The sequence below is a fragment of the Macrobrachium nipponense genome, chromosome 9 (genome assembly GCF_015104395.2).
Source record: "Macrobrachium nipponense isolate FS-2020 chromosome 9, ASM1510439v2, whole genome shotgun sequence".
Classification (NCBI taxonomy): domain Eukaryota; kingdom Metazoa; phylum Arthropoda; class Malacostraca; order Decapoda; family Palaemonidae; genus Macrobrachium; species Macrobrachium nipponense.
In genome coordinates, this window is record NC_061110.1 from 28,747,618 (window position 1) to 28,769,496 (window position 21,879).

The 21,879-nt window shown below is 43.1% G+C and overlaps 1 protein-coding gene across 2 annotated transcripts in view; it reads right to left on the reverse strand.

The window, feature by feature from the left end:
- Nucleotides 1–21,879, reverse strand: part of LOC135217984 (E3 ubiquitin-protein ligase RNF123-like) — a 245,262-nt gene that overhangs the window by 200,008 nt on the left and 23,375 nt on the right. For both annotated transcript variants that reach the window (XM_064254111.1, XM_064254112.1), the window contains exons 2-3: nucleotides 8,935–9,021; nucleotides 7,232–7,319 (exon numbers count right to left, since the gene is read on the reverse strand). In XM_064254111.1, the coding sequence (XP_064110181.1) occupies nucleotides 7,232–7,319; nucleotides 8,935–9,021 (175 nt within the window). The remainder of the gene's footprint in view (nucleotides 1–7,231; nucleotides 7,320–8,934; nucleotides 9,022–21,879) is intronic.

Sequence of the window (21,879 nt, forward strand, 5' to 3'; positions counted from 1 at the left end):
GTAGGACCGTCCAGTCCCTCCAACAAGTGCAGCTCCCAAGACCCTCCTCCTTCAGAAGAAGGACCAGCAACAGATCCCTGACGGTTGCCTCCAATCACTTGCGCGTACGCGTACGTCCTGGCTGGTCCTAAGACCATACCTGGCACGTGCGGCGTCGTGACGGGATCGTGAGCGGCGCATCTCTCACGATCACTCCTATATACCTCGCTCTTCCCGGCGTATGCCGAGGAAGTTGAAGGTATCGGAGAGACAGACCTGACGCTACCCCCTCCCCCCCCCTTGACGGTCGCCTCCAATCACTTGCACGTACGTCCTGGCTGGTCCTAAGACCATACGTGGCATGTGCGGCGTCGTGACGGGATCGTGAGCAGCGCACCTCTCACGATCACTCCTAGCTACCTCGCTCTTCCCGGCGTACCCCGAGGAAGTTTAAGGTAGTGGAGAGACAGACCTGACGTTCCCCCCCCGTTCGCTGGCAGGACCAGCGTACGTGGGGGGCTGCAGCCGATCACCAACCCGTGGTGGGGATCGATCTGCAGGCCTGGCCGTGCCGCTCACCTGTGGCGAGCGGCTCGACTGAGCACGTCGACCCCGGTCCCGTGCGTCAGACGAGCTGCTGCTGGTCGCCCTATCCGCGCAGTCCCTGTGGGAGCGGCGGTCAGGTGACTTGCAGAGCTCATTTTCGTGGTGAGACCGGTGAGCGTCCTCAAGGCGCGTCAAACCGTTGGTACCAGCCAAGGTTGGTACCGATGGTCGGGGGGACCTATTCCCAGCCTCAGCCCGTGGCTGGTCAGAGACCGTCACATCTACCAGGGTTACCAGCTGGTCGCTGCAAGAGCGGCCGCTGGCCTGGCGAGTGTCACATGAGCGGCTCTCACCAGCTTCTGCTCCGTGCCGCGGTCCTGGCGCCGAGCGAACTCTGGCACCAAAATTTTGGCTATACGCTCTCCCGCGGGAGATCGTATACTCGGAACTTCTCGCGAATGAGAGACCGAGCCGGAACCTGGCGTAGCGGCAGCGCCGCAAACACCAGGCGAGGAAGTACCGGTGGTAGTCGGTACACCTCTGGTCCCCGTCTTCTTCTTGCCTTGGAAGAGGAGACGGACCCTGTTCCCGAAAGAGCAGGAGGATCGGCAGAAGAACCTACCCGTCCCACGGCGTGGAACGAGCCCTTAGAAGTTGTTCCCAAAGGAGTCTTCTTAGGGGGGAAACCCGGGTTACCAGCTGGTCGCTGCGAGAGCGGCCGCTGGCCTGGCGAGAGTCACCTGAGCGGCTCTCACCAGCCTTCTGCTCCGTGCCGCGGTCTTGGCGCCGAGCGAAATCTGGCGCCGAAACTTTGGCTGCACGGTCTCCCAAGGGAGAGCGTACACTCGGGATCTCCCGCGAATGAGAGACTGAGCCGGAACCTGGCATAGCGGCATCGCCGCTAGCACCAGGCGAGGAAGTACCAGTGCTAACCGATATTCCTCTGGTCCCCGTCTATCTCTTCCTTACGGAAGGGGAGACGGGCCCCGCTCCCGAAGGAGCAGGAGGACCAGCAGAAGAACCCCCTGTCACACCGGAGTGAGACGGGCCCTTCGAAGGTCTCGAAGGAGCCTTCTTAGGGGGGGGGGGGGGGGGTGGGGGGGGAGGCAGCCTTCTTCTTCTTCGGCTCGGAAGCCTTAGAAGTCGAAGGGGGAGAGGCGGCAGCAGACGACGAAGAAGACGATGAAGAAGACGATGACACCTTCCTCTTCTTCGTCAGCTCTCTCACGGAACGGACGTCAGGTCTTCCATCCACGGAGGAGCGGGCCAATTGCCGAAGCAACACGCCCCGACTGAAACCTGTCCGGAAAGACCACCGATGCCGGGGCAGCACTTCCATGACGCGACACGACGTGGGCAGGGGCAGGCACGGCAGGAGCGGCAGGAACATCAACAGCAGGACCAGCAACAGCAGGAGCGTCACGCACAGCACGCCTCACAGGAGCGGCGCGAGCGGCTGGGCCAGCAACAACATCAGCGGCAGGTACGGCAGGCCCAGCCATCGCCTCGTAAGTCATCGGCAGTCCAGCGGGAACCTGGGGTACTGGCTGCCCCGGTCCCAGGGGTCTATCTGCTGGAAGACACAGCGGAAAGTCTGGGGCAGGCAACAAGAAAACAGGCAGGCGGCGGGCGGCATACCCCCCCTCAGTACGGCGGCGGAACCTGGCCCTAGTAGCGGCAGACGGCGTCACCGACACAGCATGGGGAGTGTAGACCAGCGGGGGGAAGCAGCATAAGCGGCCATGGAGGTTGTAGTGTAGACCGTGCCAAGGTCACCGCCCCAGACCTCGCTAGACGCTGCAGCAGATCGTGGATGCTAGGCACGCCCGGCAGCCGCAGTGGTCCATACCTGTCCAAGGTCGTCTCCCACGGATGTAGCACCTGCGGTAACACAGACAGATTAGTAAGAGGGGTTCCCTCACGCACGGGGGGGGAGACATGCCTCATCCCGAACGCAAGGAAGACCCCAAATACAAAATACAACGAGGAAGCTGAGCGGGGGTGGGTCAGGAAAGAAGACGAAGAATCGGATACCAAGGGAGTCGTGGGAGAGCTTTCCGACGACTTCCTGGCAGACCTTCGCTTCCTCTACCCCCGCACAGCAGTGAAAAGTAATATGAAAATGAAACAGAATACTGCACTTGCGATTCACTTCATAGAACTTAAAGGGGGAAAGATCAATTCCCGGGTAAGAGCGGAAACTTGATCCATAATAATATGATGCTATCATAAAAAAAAAAATATGAAAATGAAACAGAATACTGCACTTGCGATTTCACTTTCACAGAAAATAAATCTTAAGGATCAATTCCCGGGTAAGAGCGGAAATTGATCCAAAATTAAATTTGATGCAATTAATAAATGAAAATGAAAAGAATACTGCATTGCAAATCCACTTTCATGCATTCTATCCATAAAAATAAGAGGCTCGTGCCGAGCGCAATCACGCTCTCGGCAACGAACGCACAGGGCAAAAAATAATGAAAAGAGTACTTACATCTTTCAATTACACACTTTCGCCCAAAATACATGACTCGGCGCGAGCGCGCCTGCCCTCGGCACCGAGACATAATTCAAGGGTATCAATTTCATGAAAAGAGCGGAAATCGCCGCATCTACGGCGGTAGCTCCATGTTGGCTCATAATTAAGTAATGAAAATGAAAACAGTGTACTTACAGTTTCATTTTCAAGTCAAACAAACCATTAGTAGAAAACACAATATAAACAAAGTATACGACGATGAAGCGGGCAGAGAACGATGACAAACACGTCCTTCACACCCACGGCCGAAAGCAAAAGTGATTCTTCACCTCTCGGGCGCGCAGGCGCGCGCACAATCGGACAAGCAGTTAACTACCGTTCTCCCCTTGTTCGAAGCTTACGACCGTCCCAGCTGACGCTAGTTACCTTCCTATTGTTAAAGGACCGAGGGTTTGTATTACGTAGCGGAACAAATATAAATGTGGTCACGATGAGAGCTCATCTATCTTCCGGTCCAACATATTCTTCGGAGTGAGAAAATGTACCCATCCACTGGGCATATCCAATTGCAGAGAAGTCTCTCACGATCTTGTAAGACTCGGAGAAAGATGTGTCATTGGACACTTCTGCATTGGCAGTCTGCAGTGGATAAAGGCATCGACACTCAATGAATGGTGCTGATCCTTCATAGGTACAGCAACACACAAATAGGACAAACTAATGACTGATCTGGATCAACCAATACAAAGTCCAGAGCGCGGGAGATCACGAAGGACTCGGACTCATCAAGAGATGCCGACTGATTGTGCTGCCACGCATCTGATATGTAGTCACAACGTGACACCCGCCTTTTGAAGGGTTATGCTGAGAACAACCAAACAAATCATCTATCATGTTCGCCACCAATATTGAGACGAGATGATGATTCTCACAAGGCATGTGCACATTAGACGAGAGTCAAGTGCCGATGCAAGACAGAAGTTTCTCATCAATAACTGAATCTCAACCAAGGAGAAACAATACTAGTATATTACTAGTGAATGACTAAGGTGAATGTGGACCCATGTCTTCAGAGTTGAATCGAGAGAAGCAAACTCTCATAATTCTGATCATAGAAAGTCCCATCGATGACACCAACCAGTGAAGACTGCTTCAATCCCTGTTGTTTTACAGAGGACTGAAAAAGTTATTCCGCTATTTCATTTGAGCATGCACCTGACTTGAGAGGGCTGATACCGTCCTCCGATGCGTCCAAGTCCTCGTCAAGGCCAAAACCTCTCAAAAGGACTGAATGGGGGACCCCCTACTAGTCTCACTGCGTCCATGGTCCCGCAGGACTGTCACGTCAACCCTGGGAACCAAGCAATTTCCGCAAGAGCGATCATCGGCAAGGCGTGAGTCATCTGAGCAACTCACTCCTTTCTTCCACTTCCACTCCAAGCCCAAGTCGTGAAGGTGAGCGGACTCAGTGTAACCGACTCTGGATGCACGTGAATCCATAGATTTACGTGCAGTCGGAGAAACTCATGAACAAGCGCCCGACAAGGAACTAGTCTTATTGGAACTCTCTAGCACAATATTTAGATTTATGGTGAATTTATGAAAAAACTTTTTCCTTACGTCCGCGCGGTAACTCTTCCGAAAAAATCATACATATTTTTGTCCGATTGTCATAATGTTTGCACCATTTAAAATTAGTCGTTACATAAAGTTTTATATATGAAAATGTGTTCAATTTCATTTTCATGTAGAATACAACAAAAAACCACCCATGGTTGTAGCTTTTATCAGTTTTAAAATTTTTCATATAAATAACGATAAATAGAAAAAATTCGTCCTTCGGTCAGCTTTAACTCGACCAAAATGGTCAAAAACTGCAATTGTAAGCTACAACACTTACAGTCTAGTAATATTCAATCAATTACCTTCATTTTGCAACAAATAGGAAGTCTCTACCACAATATTTCGATTTATGGTGAATTTTGAAGACAGCTTTTTTTTACTTCCGCGCGTTACGAATTCATGCATTATTTTGTGATAATATTTTCACTGTGTTGCTTTGATTGTTTTACAATGTGTTATATACCAAAATTATCACAATTTAGTGTACAATACAACAACAAAAAATTAACTTGGTAGCTTTAACCGTTTTGCTCACAGTGCGATTTGTATACAATTATATTTGATTTTTTTTTTTGCGCTGTCATGTATCCCAATATTTATATATGATAATGATATTTTTTTTCATTTCTGATGGTTGCATACTAAACTTCAGGCAATGACAAAAAAAGGAGCCAAAAATGAACTCTTAATCTTGAAAACTAAGCGTGCTGTGATTTTTTGAAAAAAACATTTTTTCCGCTTCGGCGCTCACTCGCGAACGCCGCCGGCATACGGGAGACGATTTTTAAAATACTGCTTTGGCGTTTAAGGGTTAAAGTCAATTAATTATTAGTATCAAACACAGTAAACAGGTACTCCTCGTTTAACGACGGGGTTCCATTCCAGCAACCACATTGTTAAACAAATTCATCATTAAATGCGTTATTCTCTTCATTTTGACTAATAGCATTAATTTTCAGTCATATATTATACACAGAACTAGTTTCTAACATAGCCTACTACTTGGCAAAGTTCTGACAATGCTTTTTATCATTTTATTACTCATATATTTTAACTTCATCACTTTATAACTTCATAATGTATAAGCTTTTTTAAAATGGCGTACTTTATTTAACACATTTAGCTTGCATTCCCAAGTTAGCCTACTAGTAAGTCAATACAGTACTAAACTTTCCTCAGAATCTGCACATTATTTAGCAGTAACTTTCATATTCTAAATTTGGTATCTCATAATTATCGTTATTAGTTTCTTCGTCATTTATTCTTATTGTAGAGGGTAGCGAGAAAAAAAAAAATAACGAATGAATTTCGGCGATCACTGGCCATTTGAATGTCGCCGGCAAACCATAAACAAAGCACAATGCCATCTACTGAGGAAAGTGGACACTAAACTATTTGCTAATGGGATAAGTGTTTTCTAGGATTGATAAAGATTTAACGCTTACACTTCTTACCTCTAGTATCATCTCATCTCATGGGTGACATATTAATAAATATGTAAATACACGGTTGTATAAAAAATTATCAAATTGTATTAAAAATTATCAAACTATATTACATGTAAGTCTTTCAAGCATACTAAGAGTAAGGAATTTGTGCATGTCAAATGTCTCATTGTTATGATTAAAGGGATTGACTTGGTAGAGACTTCTCAAGTGGAATAGTATTTAAAAAAATATATTTATTTTCAAATTAATATAAAAAGCATATTTGACTTCACACATTTTCTTTTCACTACTAAGAATTATTCTCACTAAAACAAAGGAGATACGGCATAACTTTTGTTGTCTTGAAGTTGTAAACAAATGTGGCATCACCCATTCTGCCGCACAACGAACTAATGGCGGCTGAATCAAGCCAACCAGTGGAGTTCCCAGACCATAGAATGCAGACTTTAAGAGGCTCAACTGCATAGCTTTCCTTTACAAAGTATATGAAAGCCTTATTTTTCAAAACCTAGGCTAGGCTAGATTATTGGCACTAAATAGCCCTTCTCTTGGCCACCCTGGCAATGTTTTTATTTTCATTTTATGCTTTTTTCTCTATCTCTTGTTGTTGTTGTTGTTGTAACTCTGAGTTGTTGTAAAACGAGTACATACGTTGTTAAATGAGGAGTACCTGCATACATAATCATTCAGAATAACAAATTAAAGATCCCACTGGCAAAATTGTAATTAATGGCTAGTCAACAAGAGCTCACAAACATACATCTTCATTGGAAGACGGCTGAAAGCAAAGTGGAGTGTTTACATCCAAGCAGGTGGGCCTACCCGCCTACCAGACGGTAGTTCCTGCCTAACCACCTTGTTCGAGAATTTAACAGCCGTATTCCAGCCTACACTGAAAGTAATTCCTTATGTATAGGACCAAGGGGTCTGTATATCGTGTAGGAACAAGTGTAATTTGTATTTTTCCTAACATACAAACCTTAAGATCTTTACACAGGGATTTATCATCATTACCTGTACAGTGTACGTATAGATATGAGCTCTACAAGTTATTACACATGACCTTGGAAACAATATGTTAAATAACATATTGAACAACAACTAAATTAAAAATAAAAAAATAAAAATATTTACCAAAAAACCAAGAACTTACTCTAAACATTTTCTTCCAGGCTGAGCACCTCGATATTGGTTGAGATCATCAGCAAACAAACATTGGACAATAGCATCCATGAGCTGGACTGTTGAGAAAGATTGTAAAATATAGTTAGGGTATTTTTCTACTGTTATCTCATTCAGGCACATTACTAATATTCAAGTTTTTTTTTTTTTTCAAATTCAGGCACCTTACTAATATTCAAATTTATAATTGTTCTAATGCTACCACATTCAGGCAAATTTACAATCTTGACAAATGACACCTATTAATTTTCCTGCTACTAGTCCCTCAAGGTTCAGTCAAGTGGAAAGGATAAGGGTTGGTGAAAAGTGTATAATTCAGGGGTAACTAGAGGAAATTGTAAATGACTTCATTTACAGATGCACACAATAATATGAATTACCACTGAAGCAGACTACTCAGAAGGATGATCTGCTGCTGAATGAAAAATTTACATAGGAATATGATGAATAGGTTTGCATATTGCAAAACAAAATAAATTATTTTGGAAAAGTGCTGTCACCAAAATGAGAAATGGTAATATACACTGCATTACTCCATAAAAGGTTTAAAAGCTTACAAATGAAGAAAAGTCCTTTAAAATCAATATTGTTGTCTCATAACATTTGCTTAATGAAGTCAATTAGACTGGGGCAGCTGAGTCCACTAAAGTTCCATGTGTCTATCTAATACAAAACACATCTATCAGGAATCTGATAGTTCTACAAAAAAGAAAAACATATCATCATTACCTGCAATAATTACTTCATAAAACTATGATCTTTTCCCATCATCCAGTTATTGCCTATGGGGCTGTATGACCCCTATGTTTATTGTATCTAAGCAGTCTTGGGGACACAATGAGAAGTCGTGAATTTTTATCTCCAAATTTTCTTATCTGGTTGCAGGAAAACAAATGCACATCAAAATGAACAAAATGAACCCAAACACTTGCCCTTAAATGAGAGGTAGTGAAGTTATCCAGCTGGGTGAGAGAGATCAAAGGAAAAATACTGGGAAGAAAACATAGGCACTGGAGTAAAGGGCTAAATACATAGTATACATATAAAAAACACTTGCACCATTTATGGTGTGTAAGTCAGCTGATCACCAGCTCTCTCTAGTAGTTTATCTTTGCTTTATAAATGCTATATATATATATATATATATTATATATATATATATATATATATATATATATATATATAGATAGTCTATATATATATATATATATATATATATATGATATATATATATATATAATTAATATTATATATAATGTGCACTTTCTGCAATTTTAATATTCTTATCTTCCGAATGAAGATCTCCAATACACACAGTTTGTAATTTTCTTATAAACTAGAGTATATGTCCAATATGGTCACCCTTTACTACTGTATTTTGTACCTCTGGAGGGTAGCAGTTTCATTTTAACGTAAGTAAACTTTTACACCAACTTCTTACACATGGGCATAATTTTCTAATGGAGAAAAATTTTGTACTTATATAACCAGAATATATAATTACATTTTATCAAAAAGGAATCCTGAAAGTAAAATTTCAAAATCAGAGGGTTTACTCTGAGATGCCAGCCAAGTACAATTTTCAAGCAATTCTTACTCAGGGATTGGGAATACTCTTGGTTAGGTAATTACAAAAGGTGTCACAAAGTAAGCCTGCAACTTCTCTATACATACCTTCCCCTCCCCCTTCACCAGAAACACTTCCCATGAAGTGTGCCATATTGTGATGATGTGGTTGTCCTGGCCACACTAAATTTTCATCTGTGAAGGTAAGAGATCATTATAAAATAATGTGAAATTTACTTTACTATAGTACAACATACGTGCTAAACAGATCTGATGATTATAAACACAGTCCATACACAATAGTAGAACACTGAGCTGCAATACAGTAATACCCCAAACTTAGGCGAACTTTTCATCTGAACTTAACTAGTAATTACCATACACGAATTCTTCACAATAGCGCGAACATTTGCAAACCCTCTAGAAGCTTTTCTGTATCGAATATTTATTAAAAATGTATTATTTTTATTTTTGTACATGCATAAATAGTGCATATATGAGGGCCTCAGAACCAGAGAGTCGTATATGCCACTTTTTAAAAAATGAGTAAATTGGCCTCAAAGTTTATCATTCATTACTCTGCTTCTAAGAAAGATATCGATTTAAACTTAGTTTCATATGAAAGCTATACTCTTTATAAGTTTTTTGTGAAAATTTGAAAAAAATTGTTGGGTGCGCTTGCGCGCTAGCATTCAAATTGTCTGCCAAACTCACATTTTTTTAATATTTGAGTCATAACAAGCACTTAAACCATAATTGAATGTGTTAAACGATAATAAAGTGTTATCATATTGTTGTAATAATGATGATGATATTAATAAGAGTAATAGTAATAATACTGGTAATAATAATGATAATAATACTATTAATAATAATATTGATAAGTAATAATAGTGTGCTGAAAAGACGATACATTTTTGTGATAAGAAACCGAGTATTGCTAATGATAATAATGATAATAATAATAGTAATAATAATAACAATGGGAATAATAATAATAATAATAATGATAATGATGATAATAGTAATAATAATAATGATGATAGTACAATAATATTAGTACTAATAATGACACTGATGATGATAACCTTTCATCATCATAATACATCGATACTTATAATCAATCACAAGAAAATACTATAATAGAATAGTAATACTATTGTCATAATAATAATGATAATAATAATAATGATAGAAATAATAATATTATGATGGTTTAATAATGATGTTGACGATGATAACCTTGAATCACTATGATGTTTAACCATCAATAATACACAATAATAATATTATCATAATAATTTTTTTTTACTACTACTACTACTACTAGGGCCCCCATCCTTTAATAGAAGCTGCAATGTGAAGGGGACTTAACTCGATCAGATTGCAGTCTGTTAGCTCCAAACATCGCTACCAGCTGTGACCCTCATCCACTACTATACTACTCTACTACTACTACTACTATACTACTACTCTACTACTACTAGTACTACGACTATTATTACTATTCTAATAATGAAAAAAATGTTGCACGACATCACTATGCTCACTATCACTGCCAGAGGAAGACATAATGTACTCAAATAAAGAGTAATTTAGACAAAATAACAGCACAACACAACGGATAATCGTAAATTAAATCTCCCGCTATGATCACTGAAGTGAGATGTAAACATTGGCGGGAGATTGTAAGCTGCGCGGTGATTGGTCGATGCTTACACGCGCCTTATGGGGAAAAACGCTCATTGGCCTAGAATTCGCTACCCGCAAAGTGACGCACGCTCTCATTGGCTTAATCAGCGCTAGTGATATGCGTCTATCTGGTCCTCATGAAGCGTCCGAGCGGCTGCCAGCACCGCTCGAAGTCATGTTCTTTCCTGTAGCTAAAATCGATAATTCCGACTGTCCCAGTAGGAATTTCGACCGTATGTAAATGGTGGAATGGACTAGAAATGCCTCAAATACACAGAGAAAAGGTTGCCAAATCTACCAGTATGCATAACTCCAAATCCGTGGAAGTGGCATATACGACTTTCTGGTTCTGGGGCCCTCATATGTAATACTGCACTTTTCAAAGATGATATCCATTCAGAAACTTTATCTAATTTCTGAAATACGTACTAATATACTACAACTTTTATAAGTTTTCATGCTTTTAAGTGTAAAATCAGTACGGAGATTATGTGTATGCTATTTAGTACATTTTTGAAAATATGTAAAAAGGCATTAGGTAATTCAGTGTTAATCATTATATAAGAACTCCATGATCAACTAGTAAAACATCAGAGTTGTCGTTCTGTGAAAATTACTTTCTTAAACTGGGAGAAAAGTTCTGGTGCAATCTGTATGTACTATGTTACATAATTACACCACATACAATTAATGTACTTTCAGAAGAAGTGATCCCATTTGCACTTTTTAAAGATGATACCCCTCCAGTTTTACCTACATGACATTGTATCTCTCTCTCTCTCTCTCTCTCTCTCTCTCTCTCGTAGTTAGCTATCACATTAATTCAAGATTTTAAATTCATTTAATTTTACCTTCACCCTCTGCAAACATTACTTATGTACTACGTACATGTCTTCTTTTATTTTATTTGTGTGACTTGTTATGACTGACTTATGAAGTTTGCCTAGTGACGCAAAGAAAAACTTTTACTCTGACAGAAAAAGAAAACGGCATCCCGTGAATTAGGGGAAACTTTAGTATACATACAAAAATGGATATGTATGCACATAGTAGTTACTGTAACTATTTTCATGCCAACCAGTTATTCCATTTTTAAGGGTAATGTATTAAACTAACTTTTAAATCAAATTACAGTAACTTTAATTTCATTTAAAAGTTAGCCTAATACTTAGGGAGAATGATTAGGGTCATCTCTAGTGTTAAAACTCTAGAAGTAAGCATTTATTTGCAATTTCAGAGACCGTGCCAAACTTACGCGAAACTTCCCCTTGCGCGAGGGGGTCTGGAACCTAACCTCGCGTAAGTTTGGGGTATTACTGTACTACATCCATCAGAAAAAATTTTAAAGGCTACTAAATAAATTACTACTAAAATATTAACTATGTGTAATGACAATAATTCTACTATAAATTACATCAAAAGTACAGCATCGCTTAATAGCACTGAGGAAAATATACAGTATTACACTTTCACTTTTTTGTAAATACTGTACAATGATTGAATCTTATACATGGCAATTTCATTACATGATTGTTTGTTGCTGGTGCTACTATTCCCGATAACTAATCATGGATCTTGAAAGTATATTTTATATTACCATTATATTACCAATATGCAGAGATATTTGTGATGGAACTTCCAAGTCTGGGGTTTGGAATTGAACATTCTCTGGGACACAACATCAGCTGACATTTTATCATGATACACATACAATTATAACATGACTGCAGCAGATACCAGTACCTATCAACTTCTTTAAAATATGACAAACTTTTAATTAATATGTATTTTTCATAGCTAACAAACCTGATGACTTAGCAGAAGGATAAATCTTCTGGCACCAGCTGGAAACCAGTTCAAAACAATAAAAAAATTGTAAATGCAAGGTATCCGTGGCATCTGGCATCCAATACGTAATTGAAGTGGAAGCGAGTCAGAGACCACACTTGAATCCAGTGATGCATCAGTCTTTCTTCCAACTCAGGATGAAACATAACAGGTGTGGCTAGAGGTGAGCAGTCAGTGTTAAGACCTAAAGGTTTGTTAGCTATGAAGAACAGAAATTAATTAACAATTTGTCATTTGTTCAAACGCAAAACAAATCTTTGGTCTTAACAGTAAGATAGACACATTTGGAGGGAGGTATGAGGATCCTGAACCAACTGGAGGTTTGGCACATCTGATCATTCTTCTTAGAAATGAGAATTCTAAAGAAGAGGACCTAAGCCTTTGAGAAGTTAGATATGTGGATATCCAACACAGTCCACTAGGTTTAAATACAATGAAATGTGTCCAGATTCACTGCATATATTGAAGTAAAAAATAAACTATCTGTTCGAGCAAAAAAAAAAAAAACATTTTAGCCGCAAGAAAATGGTTTGTCACCACTCCTCACTCCCCTTGCTGGAGAGAGGAGTTTAAGTTACTGAGAAGCAAATTTGTATGTTGTATGGAACATAAAAAGTGCTGCAGTCAGGAATCAGCATTCAAAATCCTATGAACAGATAAATTCTTCTTAAATGCCAGGGAGGAACCTATTCCTTTGGTGTCATGTGCTTCTGCATGCACCTAATTGGTCACAGAACTTGACGATGAGGAGTAAGCTTGCCTAATCACCTCGTGTAGTTAAACGAAAGGGTATCCAAGGACACCTCTTTCTTGACCTGGCTTGTGTTAACCTAAAGTCTACATCTAAGTTCTAGGTGACGGGTCCTTCAGATAACAATGCAGTGCTTTGATGGGTCAAAGCAGAAACTCTAATGTCATAAGCCTGACAACGGAACTCTCCAACAGTTTCCTGTAAGAAGATTGATGCATGGGGTCGAAGGAGCCAAAGTGAGACTAGTCAGTACCAGAGTAAGGTCCCACGTGGGAGATCTGAGTTCCTAGGTGAACAAGACTGCTCAAAACTCTTGAACCACATAGAGAATTCCCAGGGCGAAGTGATGTTCACATTCTTCAGATGAACTAATCACAAGTTAGCCCTGTAGATCCTTAACAGTATAAACAGAAAGAATTTTCTGTTCTGAAAAAGATCCCAAAGATCTTTATATACTGAAAAGAAACCCTGAGAAGAGAGAAATCCCTTTGATGACACCAATCACAGCAGCAGACAGATCCTCTGAAATAGCCCTATATCTGAGTCGCTGCTGTGCAAGAAAGATCTCCCACTCTAAAGAGATACTGGACCAACTCCAGACATGAAGAGATAAAGATCCTTCTGATTGGTGGTAACTCTCCACATGAGACTGGCGGAGAAGGTTGTGCTAAGGTGGAATCTCTCTCGACTCGGCCACTCAGCTTGGGGCAACAAGGAGCTACTAAGGTCACCCTAAGACTTAAGATCTGCTCCTTTTCTTGGAGGCCTGTTCTGATGGTTTGGGTGCTCATCTCAAAGAGCTTCTGGCCTCGGGAGCATGGAGAGTACATGACAAACAACTCCGCATCAACTTGTTGGAGTTGAAGGCAGCTTTCCTGAGTCTTCAGGAGTTTCAAGAAAGGGTGGTGGGGCACTCCGTCGTTCAACCTCCCAGGATGTTTCCCATTATGCAGAAGGGAGTCCTCTGCCCCATCAAACAAATCTGGAACCATGAACAGTAGACCTCTAGCATCCTGTTGAACCGTGTAGTGAAAAAGTCTAACAAAGGTCTTTTTTAAAGTAACAGGAGACAATAGGATAACCCAGGGGGAAGTCCTATGATAATTTGCTCTAAGCAGATACATTCTAAATATCCTACGACCAACTTGTGCACTGTCAAAGGAATTGCACTGTAGACTGACGAGATATCCTCATGCTGCCAAAACATGCCGTGTGTGACGTTGGTTGTGATGTCACCATGCTTGTAGGGAGAGATTGAGCGGCTGCTGCTGGAAGCCCTGCATGTGCTGCAAAACTGCTTCCAACATTCTGCATCGCTGGAAACATTGATGTTGTTGTCATTGCTGTGGCATTGGCTCCCATAAAATGCAGGCCCAGGGGGATGAGGAACATTCATCGTTGTCGGGCCCAGGTGGAAACGTGACACCATATAATGAGAAAGCAACCCCTCCAAGGTTGGTACGCCTGGTAGGCCTAACGCTGACCATGTTCCTTCCATTCTCTGCGTATCGGGGGCTGACACCTGGAACAAAGATGGCGATGCTCCCCCTCCCCCTGCTGGGAATGACGGAGCGTAATTATGCATAAAATTACCCAAAACCTCTCCTGGAGTTTCCAATAACGAATCGCTAGAAGAAACTGAAGGGGTATGGGAAACATCAAAAGCAGATGATGAAACATATGGAGCAGTCTGATATATTGCTGATACAAAAGAAACCGACGACGCTTGGTCATCCAAAGATGGCGTCGTCTCCTTTCTTTTGTACTAGCCCTTCCCATAAAACTTCATCCACTGTTCCACCGACCAACCACGACAAACTGAAAAAAGATTAGTAATAGTACATGTGTTTTCTCTGCACCTAATACACGTTGGATGTGGATCTGTAGACACCAATGTCAAAAATCTTGAACAAGGAAACCCACTCACTCCAGGGAATTTCCTATGTCTCTTGCGAGAACCTGAAGAAATTTCGGTTGGTGAAGCAAAATTCTCCATATCTCACAACATACACACACCTAGATCACACCCACACTGAGATCACCCAGAGAGAGAAAAAAGGAAAATATGAATAAAATCGGGCAAACTAAACCGGCTCTAAAACAGATAGAAAGTAATCACGTCCTATCTTGAAGGCGGTAGGAAAGTAACTGACGGGTCACGAGACGCCAAGGGCATTCTGGGAACTACAATACCCCGTGACCTGGTATAGATGCCAATAGTCCCTGGATCTCACAAGTTTGTTATCAATTCTACCAGTTTCCAGCTTGGCGTTAGTATTATCCTAATGTAAAGACCGAAGGTTTGTTTCGTATATGAACAAACATGTATTTTCAACAGAGGAGACGTCCTATGAGGTGATCTCCTATGCTAACAAAGTTCAGTATGCTACTCATCCGAGATGTCGTATTGATTAACATAAAGAAGAAAAAAAACTACAGTGTAGTGATAAAAAAATGGACTCCAAATTTGTAGTGTTTGTTATCCTATCCAGACTTAATCTAGAAAAGGCTTTTGTGGAACCACATTCCACTGACTTAATAACAATAGGTCAAGAGGACAAAACAGCTTCCTGTAAAGATAAATGAACATCAATTGAAGAAGAAAATCAAACACTTTTGAATGGGATGGGAAATACTGCTCTAATAACCTCTACCCAGCCAAGTGAGATTCTTCAGCACTGTAAACATTCTGATTTGGCTTAATGAGACTGTTGCAAGCTTATTATCTTATTGGTGTTGGGGTGGGGGGGGTGGGGTGGGGGTGGGGGTGGGGGTGGGGGGGGGGGGGGGGGGGGGGGGGGGGGTGGGGGGGGGGGGGGGGGGGGGTGGGGGGCATTAGGAAATAGTCACATGACTTTAGTGTGGATGGAGGGAAATCTGGTCCTTTGGGTATAGTGGAGAACCTCAAAGTCAGACGATGCTTTCTGAGATGCAATATCTAATGGTCTATTTCATGGCAAACGTGTTAACTGGACTTATTTATACTTCAGTGCTTTATTGTTCTTACTTTTATGGATTATGCAGGTTCTGTTACCTTTGTTTGCTAACGCATATTAGGCAAAGAAAAATAGCATAGTTAGCTCCTTTGGACCTATTAGTGCATTTAACAAACCATTAAAGAATATCAAAGGCAACAAACAATGGTCAGAGATGCAATATAGGAAAGAAGGAAACTATACAAAAAAAACTTAGAAACATGAAGGAAAGACACAAAGAAAGGTCATATAATCAATGCCTGCACCAGTAAAGAAAAAAAAAAAAAAGTCACAAGGATTAGTGAAGAAGGAATTGACCAGATACGAAAACTAACAAAAGTTAATTATGTACTGTCATGGTAATTGCTTTATAGCAAAGAATTAAAGGAAAGGAAAACGCATCTCCGAGAAGTTCTGCAGCATGGAGGCTTTCGCGCATCTGTTGGATGCACCTGTTCTCATGATGGTTCTAGAATCGTCAGGAGTGTTGTGGAACTTGACAGGCGCCAACATGACGTGAGGAAGGCAGCGATTTTTTATGCAATACTTTGTCGAGATTCTTCTAAGAAGTTCCAGTAATCTCGGGAGCCTGCGATGTTTGCTGGTGAGCCACGCCCCCAGGTTGCCATATAAATATGAACGACTGACGAAGTAGGAGGGAGGAGATCATCAGTAAGAGTCACAGATCAGATTATCAGTGAGAGATCAGCAGCAGAGATCATCAGAGAGAGATAAGAGAAGAAGGAACAGATGAAGGATCAGAGAGGAAAAGGTGCTCGAGAGTTTGATCAAAATCTGGTTAAGTCGTCCAGTCAGAGAAGAAACGTTCTACAAGAGGTTTTGAGGAGTTCCTGCCCTTTGATTATCAAGAATAGACATTGTTTTCTGCAATACGGAGTCAAAAGGACGTCTACAACTACAGTTCTCCTTTCGTGAAGCCACCGCTTCGAGCATAGATCTCCGACAGCGCAAAACTTGCCAGTAAGTATTAACATTACCTCACTGTTCCCCCAATTTCATGCAGTGTAAGATTTTACTTTATGTAAATAGGAGACACCATTCTGCATTTATCTTTGTTAGTAAGCTTGTAAATAAACCTTTGTTGTGTTGGTGTATTTTTCTATATTTGTATCCCCAGTTTCAACTGTTGTTGTTGAATTCTTTTTGTTTATAATAATATTGAACTTGGAGCGGACCTCTCTCGGTTCGTAACAAGTACGTATCACTTAGTTTAACCAGACCACTGAGCTGATTAACAGCTCTCCTAGGACTGGCCAGAAGGATTATATATTTTACGTGGCTAGAAATCAATTGGTTACCTAGCAATGGGACCTACAGCTTATTGTGGAATCTGAACCACATTATATCAAGAAATGAATTTCTATCACAAGAAATAAATTTCTCTGATTTCATGTTGGCCGAGCCAAGAATAGAGCTTCGGACCAACAGTTTGGTAGCTGAGCGCGAAATCCACTCGTCCAGTGAGGAACTACAAAAAAGGACAAAATGATAATACTAGTATGTACTACTATAAGGATGTTAGCGAGAAAGGAAAGTGAGCAAATCAAGAAGACAAAAAAATAACAAAAAAACAAACATGAGAACTGTTAAAAATAACAATGTCGAAAATTGTATTTTTCCTAACTATACAAACCTGAGGTCCTTTAACAATAGGAATATAACTTGCGCCAGCTGGAACCGGTCATAAGCTTCAAACAAGGGAGTTCGGTAGTTAACTGCTTGTCCGACAGTCAGCGCACCGCGCGACTGGGAGGTGAAGAATCACTTTGCTTTAGGCCCAGGAAAAACAGAGTGAGGGGTGGCATGAGGTGGGACTATGTGTAAAGGACCTCAGGTTTGTATAGTTAGGAAAAATACAATTTTTGACAAATTGTTATTTGTTCCGATATGCAATACAAACCATCGGTCCTTTAACAATAGGAAGACTCACTTCTTGGTGGGTGGAATCTGAGTCAATGAACAGACTGGTGTATGTCCAACCTTGGTTCCCCCCCTGGTCGTAAGAGTAGAGGGAGGGATCCTAACCTCTGCCCAATGATCGGGGTATGTACCGCAGGATCAATGGTCAGACCTCTGGACCCAAATAATAAGAGGAAGGCAAGCGTACCTCTTAAAACTAGCAAGCAAGAACTTGTTCCTATTGCAAGAGGCAATAAGAAGTCATGGGTTTGTCACTTGCTGGCTTCTACAACCCCCCCACTGTTGGGGGAAGTGGTGGATAATCGCTCCTATCCCTAATGAAAGGGACAGGATGGAGCTCGGTGGAGTAGCTTACCTGCATCGGTCTTCTGTTCCAGCATAGTGACGACCGCGTCCCTCTGCCCACAGGTAGAGGGGGAGAAAAAGATGAGGAAGAGAAGCCAGTTACACTCTCATTCACTCATCCATTCACGCAGTCATACAAGGATGCGATGCTGTTCTGTCCGCTCGGGTGCTGGGTAAGCTACACAACCTGTTGAGCAGCCACCACAGGTCCCAAGGAAAAAGTGTCCAAGGACCTGTGGGCTATATCCCGAAGGTAGAAGGAGGTGAAGGTAATCTGGTTGGTCCAGACCCCTGCCTTCAGGACCTGCGCCACGGAGAAATTCTTGCGGAACGCAAGGGAAGGACCAATGCCTCTGACTTCGTGGGTTCTCGGACGAAGGGTATGGATGTCGTCGCTACCATCAGCTTCGTACGCCCTCCTGATCACCTCATGCAGCATCTCATCTGCATCGTTGTCGGTGAAGTGCAGTAGGGAGGGGATCGTGAATAACTCGGTCGTCAGGGACCGAAGGATTCTGAGTCTTCGCTACGAAGTTCGGGACGAAATCGAGCGTCACAGATCCCCATCCCCTGGTATGCTTGACGTCGAAGGATAAGCCATGAAGTTCCCCTACTCTCTTTGCCGATGCCAGGGCCAGCAAGAAGAGGTTCTTGAGGGTAAGATCCCTGTCTGACGACTCTCGAAGTGGCTTGAAAGGACTTCGAGTCAGACTCCTAAGGACAAGAGTCACATCCCACCCCGGGGGCCTGAGTTCCCTGGGTGGGCAATACCTCTCGAAGCTCCTCATTAGCAAGGAGATATGCAATCTTGAGTAAGATCAATAAACGTTACATATATACGCTAACATTGTTCAAATGAGTGCTGGGAAGGCTGGGAAAGATGGTGTCCATCACTGACCAGACCCTTCCATCCCCACGATAGCCGCCATATTGGATTTCAAAACTGCCTTGAAAATGACAATTTGTCGAAAAATTGCATTTTTCCTACTATACAAACCTGAGGTCCTTTAACAATAGGAAGTAGCTAAGCGGCAGCTGGAACGGTCGTAAGCTTCGAACAAGGGGAGAACGGTAGTTAACTGCTTGTCCGATCGTCGCGCGCAGCGCGACTGGGAGGTAAACAAATCACTTTTGCTTTTGCCCATGCAAATACGCAGAGAGTGAGGGGTGGCATGAGGAGGGACTTTATGTTAAAGGACCTCAGGTTTGTATAGTTAGGAAAAATGCAATTTTCGACAAATTGTCATTTGTTCCGATACGTAATACAAACCCTCGGTCCTTTAACAATAGGAAGACTCATTCTTGGTGGGAGGAATCTGAGTCTTTTGATGAACAGACTGGTGTTCGTCCATCCCTGGAATGCCTCCCTGGTCGTAAGAGCGAGGGAGGGATCCAAGCCTCTGTCCGATTGATCGGGGTGTGCACCGCAGGATCAATGGTCAGACCTCTGGGCCGAGTACTAAGAGAGAGGCAAGCGTATCTCTTCGTACCAGCATTGTAAGAACTTTTTCCTTTACATGAGCAAATGTAAAGGTAATGGGTTTGTCTCATGTTGGCATCCATTTCTCCCCCTTGTTGGAGAAAGTGGTGGATATTTTCCTCCTATCTCTAGTTAAAGAGATAGGATGGAGCTCTGTTGAATAGCTTACCTGCATCTGACTCCTTTCCAGCAAGGTAACGACCGTATCCCTCTGCCCACAGGTAGGTAGAAAAAGATGGTGAAGAGAAGCCAGTCACTCTCTCATTCACGCATTCATTCTCCCAGTCATACCAGGAATCGATGCTGTTCTGCCTGCTCGGGTGCTGGGTAAGCTTACACAACGTGTTGAGCAGCCACCACAGGTCCCAAGGAAAAAGTATCCAAGGACTTGTGGGCAATATCCCCGAAGGTAGAAGGACGTGAAGGTGGTCTGGTTGGCCCAGACACCTGCCTTCAGGACCTGCGCCACGCCCCCCCCCCGAAGAAGTTCTTACGGAACGCTAAGGAGGGTCCGATACCTCTGACTTCGTGGGCTCTCGGACGGAGCGTACGGATGTCGTCGCTACCATCAGCTTCGTACGCTCTCCTGATCACCTCACGCAGCCAGAAAGAAAGCGTGTTCTTGGAGACTTCTTTCTTGGTGACCCCAGTGCTAACGAAGAGGCGTCGACACTCAGGCCTGAGATGTCGAGTTCTCTTCAGATAGCGCCGTAGCGCCCTCACAGGACAAAGCAGCATCTCATCCGCATCGTTATCGGTGAAGTCCAGGAGGGAGGGGATCGTGAAAGACTCGAACCTGTCGTCAGGGATCGACGGATTCTGAGTCTAGCTACGAAGTTCGGGACGAAAATCGAGCGTCACAGATCCCCAGCCTCTGGTATGTTTAACATCATAAGAAAGGCCATGTAGTTCCCCTACTCTCTTCGCCGATGCCAGGGCCAGCAAGAAGAGGGTCTTGAGGGTCAGATCCCTGTCTGACGACTCTCGGAGTGGCTCGAAGGGTCTTCGAGTCAAAACTCCTAAGTACGAGAGTCACATCCCACGCAGGGGGCCTGAGTTCCCTGGGTGGGCAAAGACCTTTCGAAGCTCCTCATTAGCAAGGATATCTCGAACGAATTCGAGATGTCCAGTCCCCTCAGTTTTAGGACGAGAGCCAGGGCGGCTCTATATCCCTTAACTGTGGGTACTGAGAGGAGCTTCTCTCGGCGAAGAAACACGAGGAAATCCGCTACCTGCTGAAGAGTGGCTCTGAGAGGAGACAGACCCTGTCTACGACACCAACCACAGAAGACGGCCCACTTCCCCTGGTACACAGCTGCAGAGGACTGTCTGACGTGTCCAGCCATCTTCTGTTGCTGCGCTACGAGAAAAGCCTCTCGTTCGCAAGAGATGGTGGATAACAGCCAGCCGTGAAGTTGAAGGGACTGGACTGCGTGGTGGTACCGTTCTACGTGTGGCTGGGCTAGAAGGTTGTGCCAGGTGGGTAGCTCTCTCGGTGCGTCCGCAAGAAGAGCCAGCAGGTCCGGATACCAAACGGCTTGAGGTCGTTTGGGAGCCACCAGGATCATTCTGAGATTGGGAGTGACCAGCGCTCGACTGATCACTTTCCGAATCAGACAGAAGGGAGGAAAGGCGTAAGCGAAGAGGTTGTCCCAGGGGTGTTGGAGAGCGTCCTCTGCAGCTGCCCATGGGTCCGGCACGGCTGAAAAGAAAACCTGAAGTTTTCTGTTGTGCCGGGTGGCGAACAGGTCTACGACCGGTCGCCCCCACAGGTTGAAGAGCCTTTCCGCCACATCTTGGTGTAGAGACCATTCGGTCTTTATCACCTGATCCCGACGGCTGAGCTTGTCTGCTACTACATTCCTCTTGCCTGGAATGTAGCGTGCTGACAGCTCTATCGAGTGAGCCGTGGCCCACTCGTGCACCTGCACTGTCAACTGATGGAGCGGAAGAGACACTATCCCCCCCTGCTTGTTGACATATGCCACTACTGTGGTGTTGTCGCACATCAACACCACTGA